We start from the raw sequence: 9532 nt of genomic DNA on the forward strand, positions 1-9532 counted from the left end.
CTCTGGCCGCTCGGATCAGCTTCCAGTCCGGTCGGCCCGGCCCGGGGGCCATGGAGCTCCGAGCAGCGGATCGCGAGCCTCCTGCGAACCCCAGCCTCCACGCCCGGTTAGCACCCGGCCGGGAGATGAGGCAGTGGAATCTGGAAGGGCGGTGAAAATCCCACGTCCTGCCCTTCCCCGGCCTCTCCATTCGTCCCCCGGGTAGAGAGGTAGGATGGATGGGGTGGAATTCCGGGCTTCTGGTTGTCTCTGCCCCAGACCCGATTGGTGACCTTGAGCTGGGGGTGCCCCCTGGATGCCTCTTGGGTTGGCAGGAGGTCTCGCAAAAGTCGCTGAGTCCTGCTCTTTTAGGATGGGGACATTGCCTTCCGGTGTTTGGAGACGTCAAGGGGTTGGATTCCCGGGCGCCATGTGCTTTCACCCCGGCCTGTACCCTCCCCTGCCTCAGTTTTCCCGATAGCCTAGAACCTCATGTGCCTTACCCCTCCTAGCTCTGAGTTTCTGGGTCTTGGCAGGTGCCCGGCTCCCACCCCTTCCCAGCCCCAGCCCTGGAGACAGCAGCCCCTAGACTACCGAGGGACAGTGACAGCATGAAGGCTCCGGTAAGTGGTGGAAGAAGGAGGACTTCCAGGGAACGCAGAGACCCTGACCAGCGGAGCAGCTCAGCAGCCTCTCCACCCCAGGAGCCACTGCCACTTCTGACCTCCCTGCTGCCGAGCAGAGAAAGGCAGAATGGCCTCAAAGTCCAGCTCTCTGTGTGACCCCAGGCGGGTGGCATCCCCTCTGCGGTGTCCGTACCTTGCTATCCCTGTAAAATGGAGGTAACACTACGAGCTAACCAGGCAAGGCCTACCTGGGACTGGGGGTGTGAAAGTTCAGTTCAGCCGCTCTTGTCTTTACCGCAGAAGCCCCGGGTTGTGAGAGAGAGACAGCTGGCTGTGGGGGGCAGTTCATCTCAACTGCCTGAGTCAAGGTCTCTGGTTCCTCATGGGCAGGGGAGCAGGTGCCAGGCAGAACTACCTCCCCTGCATAGCTGGCCACACAGGAAAGACTTATTTTTAGAAGCTGACGTAGCTTGCGGGCAGAAAATGGTGGGCCTTGGGCAGGATGCGCTGGGGTGGGTGGGGGTGATGGGGTGGGGGGTGGGGGCGACTTGCCCACTTCTGATTTTCAGAGAGCACCAGCCAAGGGCTCGGTGGCTTCTGAACGGTGGCCTAGGGACTTGTGCCTCGAGTCTAGAAAACTGGAGCCCAGAGAGACACAGGTGGTGACCAGGGTGGACCACTACCCAGTGACTAGCCCGCAGTTCTGCTGCCACCAAGCCCCTCCCCTCCTGGGAGGCTTGGTGGTGGTGGAGGCATTCACTAAGTCTGCCAGGAGGGCAGCCCCAGGCTGGGCCTAGCCCGGATGGCTAGAAGAGCTTCCTGGTTCCAACGGCCTTTGGAACATGGTTTCTGGAGGCAGGAGCCTCCAGGCACCAGCTTTTCAATTATTAAAGCCATTTCTTGAATGACATTTGCTCCAATCTCCTTGTGCCACCTGGCCTGCTGATCATCAGACGGCCACTGAGTCAGCTGGGGGTGGGGCGGAGGCAGGGCCACACTAGGCAGCCCTGGTCCTAGGCTGAAGAGGCTGGTGGCCCTTCTGAGGCACCACTTTCCCGTTGTCATGTGCACAGCACTTTACAGTATACAGAACGCTTTCACTGCCCCTCCTGTAAGTTCACACGGTAGGCGTTATCAGTCCCCAGTTTGCAGAGGAGGAAACAGGCCCAGAGGGATGGAGAGCCACAGGTCACGGTAGGCGTTATCAGTCCCCAGTTTGTAGAGGAGGAAACAGGCCCAGAGGGATGGAGAGCCACAGCTCACATGGTACACCCCAGCCTCCAGTTAGAAATATGGGCTTTCCAGCCTGTATTTAAGGCCCCACTGTGGTGCTTCTTTGCTGTATGGCCTTGTACTACTCACTTCACCCCGAACTGCTTTCCTTATCTAGAAGGTGGGGATAATGACAGTGGTATCTCCAGGGCCTTATGTGCCCAGAGCTTGGCATCCCCATGTAAGGCCCAATGGGTGGAGACTGGATTCTGCTGCTGTTCTAGGAGCTGCTCTAGACCCAGGAGGCCAGGTGCAGCGCTGAAGGGGCTTCTGGGAGCCCCTCCCCACATACACCCGCCCATGGCCACTGTCTCCCTCAGGGTCGGCTCGTGCTCATCATCCTGTGCTCTGTGGTCTTCTCTGCCGTCTACTTCCTCCTGTGCTGCTGGGCCGGCCTGCCTCTCTGCCTGGCCACCTGCCTGGACCACCACTTCTCCACAGACTCCAGGCCCACTGTGCCGGGCCCCTTGCACTTCAGTGGATATAGCAGTGTGCCAGATGGGAAGGTAAGTGGGCCAGGCAATGCATCTGGGGTGGGTAGTGACAGCTGGGCTTGTCCCAAACTGGACCTTGAACTTGGCCCCTCTGCTCACCAGCCATGTGATCCTGGCCAATCATGTCATCTCTCTGAGCCCTAGGTTCTTTTTTTTTTTCTTTTCTTTTTTTTTTTTTTTTTGAGACAGAGTCTTGTTCTGTTGCCCAGGCTGGAGTGCAGTGGTGCGATCTCGGCTCTGAGCCTTAGGTTCTAAGAAGAATTTTTTTTTTTTTGAGATGGAGTTCTGCTCTTGTTGCCCAGGCTGGAGTGCAATGGCACGATCTCGGCTCACTGCAACCTCTGCCTCCCGGGTTCAAGTGATTTTCCTGCCTTAACCTCCCGAGTAGCTGGGATTACAGGCATGCGCCTCCACACCTGGCTAATTTTGTATTTTTAGTAGAGATGGGGTTTCTCCATGTTGGTCAGGCTGGTCTCGAACTCCCAACCTCAGGTGATCTGCCTGCTTTGGCCTTTCAAAGTGCTGGGATTACAGGCGTGAGCCACCGTGCCCGGCCAAGAAATTATTTTTTGTTTGTTTGTTTGTTTGTTTGAGAGAGAGAGAGAGTCTCACTCTGTCACCCAGGCTGGAGTGCAGTAATGCGATCTCAGCTCACTGCAACCTCAGCTCACTGCAACCTCCACCTCTCGGGTTCAAGTGATTCTCATGCTTCAGCCTCCCGAATAGCTCACCGGTTCTTGCCCATCTCGTCCTGGAAGATCTGGTCACAGGAGGCCCTCATGCGCTCAGTGAAGGTGTACACCTGCAGGCCGGGGTACATCCGGGTGAGCTGCAGCAGTGTGCGGTAGGTGCGGTCGCCGAGCACCCGGTCCATGTGCCTGCCCTAGCCCTGCCCTGGGACTACAGGCGTGCGCCACCACACCTGCCTAATTTTTAGAGATGGGGTTTCACCATGTTGGCTAGGCAGGTCTTGAACTCCTGATCTCAAGCGATCCACCCACCTCAGCCTCCCAGAGTGCTGGGATTACAGGTGTGAGCCACCGTGCCCGGCCAGATGTTGTTTTCTTTTTCTTTTTTTTTTTTTTGCATTTATATTTTTATTTGTTTATTTATTTTAGACAGGATCTCACTCTGTCAACAGGCTGGAGTGCAGTGGCACGATCTCGGCTCACTGCAACCTCCGCCTGCCAGATTCAGGGGATTCTCCTGCCTCAGCCTCCTGAATAGCTGGGATTGCAGGAGTGTGCTACCACGCCCAGCTAATTTTCGTGTTTTTGGTAGAGATGGGGTTTCGCCATGTTGGCCAGGCTGGTCTCGAACTCCTGACCTCAGGTGATCCACCCACCTCGGCCTTCCAAAGTGCTGGGATTACAGGTGTGAGCCACCACTCCCGGCCCAGATGTTTTCTTTCCCATTTTACAGATGAGAGACTTGAGGCTCACAGAGGCCAGTGACTTGGCCTCAGACCACATAGCTAGGAGGGGGCAGAGCCAGGATTCAGGCTCAGGACCAGGGAGTCCCACAGTTGTCCTGGGCATTGACGACCCTGCTTTTACTTAGAAACTGGGCACAGTGTGGGTGAGGCATGCGCAGGGGAGGGAGTGGCCTAAGAATGATTCTGAAGAACTGAGGTTCATGTTTACTTCACAAATACTGATATGACCTCCAGTCTGTGCCAGCCACTGTTCTAAGTGTTTTATAAATATTTGCTCAAGCAAACCTCATAAGAACTTATTATGTAGAGACAGTTAGGGCCTCAGAGGCAGCGACAGGAATGAGGATCACAAATATGGCTGATGAGGAAGTGGGGGGGCTGAGTGCAGAACCTTAGCTCTGACACTGGATATCACTGTGATCTGGGAAAGTCATCCCTGCTGCCCAGCCTGTAAAATGGGTCAATAACAGTCCTTCGAGCCGATACCTGATCAAGTGAGGTTGGTGGATATACCTGGGGAAGGCGCAGGGGGTGTAAGCTGCACGCTCATGCCTCTCTGTCTCTTTCTCCCTGCCTGCCCTGCAGCCGCTGGTCCGCGAGCCCTGCCGCAGCTGTGCTGTGGTGTCCAGCTCCGGCCAGATGCTGGGCTCAGGCCTGGGTGCTGAGATCGACGGTGCCGAGTGCGTATTCCGCATGAACCAAGCGCCCACCGTGGGCTTTGAGGCGGACGTGGGCCAGCGCAGTACCCTGCGTGTCATCTCACACACAAGCGTGCCGCTGCTGCTGCGCAACTACTCACACTACTTCCAGAAGGCCCGAGACACGCTCTACGTGGTATGGGGCCAGGGCAGGCACATGGACCGGGTGCTCGGCGGCCGCACCTACCGCACGCTGCTGCAGCTCACCAGGATGTACCCCGGCCTGCAGGTGTACACCTTCACTGAGCGCATGATGGCCTACTGCGACCAAATCTTCCAAGACGAGACGGGCAAGAACCGGTGAGCCTGGGGCCTGCCTGCTGGGGTCTCCCTGGCAGCTGGGGACCTTCATTCTCTGCGAGTCTCTTGTCCATCAGGGCTCTGCTCTGTCAGGCCCGGGAGGTCAGCACTCAAGGAGGCAGACATGGTCCTGCCCTCTAATGGGGGGCAGGAGGAAAAGGGGATGTCACTCAGGAAACTGTCACACAGATCTAGAATCCCAAATGGTGGTGAGAGCTATTAGGCCTTTTGAGCACCCGACGGGAAGCACTGGGCAGTGTGTGGAGGGGCATGAGGGAGCGCTTCTCTCTGGAGGGAATGGTCTGTCTAACTTGGTCTCTGATATCCCTTCTGGATAATAAAAGTTAGAGGCCGGGTGTGGTGTCTTACACCTGTAATCCCGGCATTTTGGGAGGCCAAGGCGGGAGGATCACTTGAGGTCAGGAGTTTGAGGCCGGCCTGGCCGACATGGTGAAACCCCGTCTCTACTAAAAATATAAAAATTAGGGCCAGGCGCAGTGGCTCACGCCTGTAATCCCAGCACTTTGGGAGACCCAGGTGGGAGGATCACAAAGTCAAGAGATCAAGACCACCCTGGCCAACATGGTGAAACCCCGTCTCTACTAAAAATATAAAAATTAGCCAGGTATGATGGCGCATGCCTGTAATTCTAGCTACTCAGGAGAGTAGCTGAGGCAGGAGAATCGTTTGAACCTGAAGGCAGAGGTTGCAGTGAGCCAAGATCACACCACTACACTCCAGCCTGGGTGACAGAGTGAGACTCTGTCGCAAAAAGCAAAACAACACAGAGCAATAACAGCCCTCTTTGCTCACCAGGCACTGGGTGAAGCACTCCGCATTCAAGGTTTCATTTTATGTCATACCCAAAAGCGCACTCATGACTCTTGCCAGTCCCTCCTCCACACGCCTGCTCCTCCACCGGCCTCTGTGCTCAGGAGACAGAACAGTCAGCCTCTGGTGTATCCACCAGAAAACTGGGCTGTGCCTCTGACTCCCCTTGTACCATCATCTGCCACATACAATGGCCCATGGCTGCCACCTTGACCTAAGCTGCAGGCTTCCCACCCCCACCACTCCTGGCCTGCCTGCCCTGTGTGATCCTGCCCCTGCCTGCCTCTGTGACCTTGTGTCTCCTTCACTCTCCCTGTTCTACCCATACTGGCTATCTGGGGCTCAGACATCCATGCCTATTTCTATCCAGTCCTTTGCACCTGCCGTTCCCTCTCCCTGGAATGTTCTCCCAGATCTTCCCATGACAGGCTCCTCTTGCTACTCAGGTCACCTCCTCAGGGAAGCCCGCTCTTACCACCCCATCTGAAGGGGTGCCTCCCGCCCTGGCATTCTTTTTTTTTTTTTTTTTTTGAGACGGAGTCTCGCTCTGTCGCCCAGGCTGGAGTGCAGTGGCGCGATCTCGGCTCACTGCAACTCCGCCCCCCGGGTTCACGCCATTCTCCTGCTTCAGCCTCCTGAGTAGCTGGGACTACAGGCGCCTGCCACTGCGCCCGGCTAATTTTTTGTATTTTTAGTAGAGACGGGGTTTCACTGTGTTAGCCAGGATGGTCTCGATCTCCTGATCTTGTGATCCGCCCGCCTCGGCCTCCCAAAGTGCTGGGATTGCAGGTGTGAGCCACCGCGCCCAGCTGCCCTGGCATTCTTTATCCATTCCTTTGTTTCCTTGTCTTGGCAGCAGGTGTCACCCTCTGCCATCATCTTGCTTATAGATTTGTCTCCTAGCTACTTGTTTATCTGTTTGTCTCCTTCCCTTGGGAATGTTAGCACCAGATGAGGCAGGTTCAGGGCCAGCACAGGGCCTGGGTGGGGCTCAGTTTGAATGAATGAACCAGTTCATACCTGCCCTGTAGAGGTCGAGGGTGGTGGCCCTTGGCTGGGAGGGTACCCAGGGCTGCTGCCTCCAGAGAGCTGAGGCTGGAGCCACCACCTAGCCCCTGACTCCAAGTGGAGCATGGGGGCATGGGGCAGGGTCTGGGCTGACAGTGTTCCCTCCCTATAACCCCTAGAATTATCTCCACTTCACAGACCAGTCATGAGGCTCAGAGAGGTTCACGAGCAAATGTGATGCCCATAGCAGAGCCAGGGTTCAAGTGGAAGATCCTTGGACTCTAGACAACCCCGCCCGACTTCAAACCACGGTGCCCTGCTGCTTCCTGCTGTCTCCCCAGGCCTGGTCCCTTAGATGAGGAGAGGACATGGCCAGAGCCCCCACACCCATCATCCAAGGGTTTACTCAAACCCTGCAAAGCGTAGCTGGGCCCAAGTCCCACTGGGTGCTGAGGAGGTGATCAGGCCTGGGTTTGTGTGCCGTTCTGCCTGTCACCCACTGCTGGCCTTGGGCTGGCTCTGCCCCCTCCCCAGCCTCCCCCAGGGTCCCCCACAAGAGGTTGAGGTGCATAGCCCTGGACTGGGAAAATACCAAGTGCCACTGGGGCCTGGAGCCACCACGAGGCCCCATGTTGACAGTGTCCCCCCGTCCCCCCAACCCACCCCAGGAGGCAGTCGGGCTCCTTCCTCAGCACCGGCTGGTTCACCATGATCCTCGCGCTGGAGCTGTGTGAGGAGATCGTGGTCTATGGGATGGTCAGCGACAGCTACTGCAGGTCAGACCGGCCGGGCCGGGCACACGGGGACACCGGGAGCACTGTGAGCCCTCCCAGGCCTTAAGCCAGAGGATTTGGGAGGTGTGGGGGCAAAGAGTGTGTGGGTTTCATGGTGGGTGACCATAGCACAGATACCCCTTGGGCTCTGGGCCTTGGGGAAGAGTTCAGTGTCAAACAGGCTGCCTTAGCAGCAACCCCAGTGCTGCTCATTGTGGCCACAGGCTGGTCACGGGCCAGTCATGCCACCCTGCAGACCCTCTGTTTCCTTATGTGGAAAATAGAGAAAAGAACCACATCTTCCTTGGAAGGTTGTTGAAACATTTAGGGGAGGAATAATCCACAAAAGTGCTTACCACAGTCAGGGCCTATATATATAGGGCCTAAATAGATATATATACACACACACACATATATATATGTGATATATCTTATATGTTTTAATTTTTAATATTATATATGATTTTTGATATTATATACTATTTGGTATTATATACCAGCATGACATCAAGTTCAGATATGTTTATGGTATGATTTTGTACCATCGTTATATTATTATATTTCTTTTCTTTCTTTCTTTCTTTTTTTTTGAGACGGAGTTTTGCTCTTGTTGCCCAGGCTGGGGCTGGAGTGCAGTGGTGCAATCTTGGCTCACTGCAACCTCTGCCTCCCGGGTTCAAGCAATTCTCCTGCCTCAGTCTCCCTAGTAGCTAGGATTACAGGCGCGTGCTACCATACCCAGCTAATTTTTTGTATTTTTAGTAGAAACGGGGTTTCATCATGTTGGCCAGGCTGATCTCGAACTCCTGACCTCAGGTGATCCACCCACCTTGGCCTCCCCAGGGATCAGGGATTACAGGTGTGAGCCACCGCACCTGGCCTATATTATTATATTTCAATATCATGGAAACTAACGAGTTCAGAACAGGTCACCCAGGTGACAGGTGTCCCTGTGCCCCAGCCATGGCCCTGGCCACACGGCTGGCCCCTGTGATGCTGATGGGGAGGTGGGCGTGCAGGGCTGGTGGCTCTGTGACATGAGAATGAGAGCTCCTCCCTCACCAGGAGCCCAGCACCACTAGCCTCACCAGGAGCCCAGCACCACTAGCAGGGTGCTTGCAGTCTCCATCTCTTGATCTATGCACTCGTTCTAGAAGGTGGATGTGACCATCTGCATTTTACACATGGGATATTGAGGCTCAAAGGGTCCATCTCTGGCCCAGAGTCATCCAGCTAGCAAGAGGCAGAGCCAGGACTTGAGATCTGGCCTTTGGGATTTGCTACTCGCCTCTGTGTCTTGGCCTTCCCAGGGATCAGGCATGGGTCTCCATGAGCCCATGGGCCTGGCGAGGGGTGGTCAAGGTAGGCAGCAAGGGGTGGCAGGAGGTGAGTGAGTTCTGTCCCACACCAGCCCTGTTCCCCACCCCACAGGGAGAAGAGCCACCCCTCAGTGCCTTACCACTACTTCGAGAAGGGCCGACTGGATGAATGTCAGATGTACCTGGCACACGAGCAGGCGCCCCGAAGCGCCCACCGCTTCATCACTGAGAAGGCAGTCTTCTCCCGCTGGGCCAAGAAGAGGCCCATCGTGTTCGCCCATCCGTCCTGGAGGACTGAGTAGCCTCCGTCGCCCTGCCAGCCGCCATGCTGTTGGGAGGCCTCTGGGATCTCCCATCCCAGGCCATCACACTCCACAAAAACATTTAATTTATGGATCCTGCCTCCTGCCACGTGCTGGGTGGAGTGCCCCACTCTGGCGACACTTGGAGCCATCTCAGGCCTCATGACTTGAAGGGGAGTGGAATGAGGAGCCCTGTCTCCACCTCTACTCCCTGAGTAATTCATGGCATTTGGGGGCTCACCCCACCTCCAGGTCTGTCAAGTGGCCTTTGTCCCTCGGGCTGATGGCCCCCTACTCACCAGCATCATCATGACCTTGTGCCAGTCCTGGTCCTTCCTCCCCAGCCACCCCTACTACCTTTTGGTGCCACACTTCTCAGGCCGGCCGCCCTGGTTGGGGCAGCCAGGAGCCTGGGGTTCGTTGGGTGAAGGGGCCTTGGAGTTGTGACTGCCGGGGCCGTATCAGGAACGTACGGGTAAACGTGTGTTTTCTGGA

The 9532-nt window shown here is 56.1% G+C and overlaps 1 protein-coding gene across 4 annotated transcripts; it reads left to right on the forward strand.

The window, feature by feature from the left end:
• ST6GALNAC4 (ST6 N-acetylgalactosaminide alpha-2,6-sialyltransferase 4) lies at positions 1-9532 on the forward strand. 4 transcript variants are annotated; one of them, XR_012424348.1, is made up of 7 exons: positions 1-209; positions 516-602; positions 2198-2383; positions 4392-4640; positions 4734-4804; positions 6842-7419; positions 8848-9532. XR_012424348.1 is itself a non-coding variant. In XM_005582134.4 (7 exons), the coding sequence occupies exons 2-7, from the start codon at positions 591-593 to the stop codon at positions 9035-9037; spliced, it is 816 nt and encodes a 271-aa protein (XP_005582191.1). In that variant the 5' UTR covers positions 1-209; positions 516-590; the 3' UTR covers positions 9038-9532. The 4 variants fall into 4 exon arrangements, 2 of the variants coding, with proteins under 2 accessions (XP_005582191.1, XP_045228636.1); XM_005582134.4 differs by having other exon boundaries at positions 7312-7419; XR_012424347.1 differs by having other exon boundaries at positions 4392-4804.

Source organism: Macaca fascicularis, chromosome 15 (assembly GCF_037993035.2).
Source record: "Macaca fascicularis isolate 582-1 chromosome 15, T2T-MFA8v1.1".
Taxonomy (NCBI): domain Eukaryota; kingdom Metazoa; phylum Chordata; class Mammalia; order Primates; family Cercopithecidae; genus Macaca; species Macaca fascicularis.

Coding starts and splice junctions, on each gene's coding strand:
- ST6GALNAC4 (XM_045372701.2), top strand. Junction 2,384..4,391: donor GCAGTGTGCCAGATGGGAAG/GTAAGTGGGCCA, acceptor CCTGCCCTGCAG/CCGCTGGTCCGCGAGCCCTG. Junction 4,805..7,311: donor GACGAGACGGGCAAGAACCG/GTGAGCCTGGGG, acceptor AACCCACCCCAG/GAGGCAGTCGGGCTCCTTCC.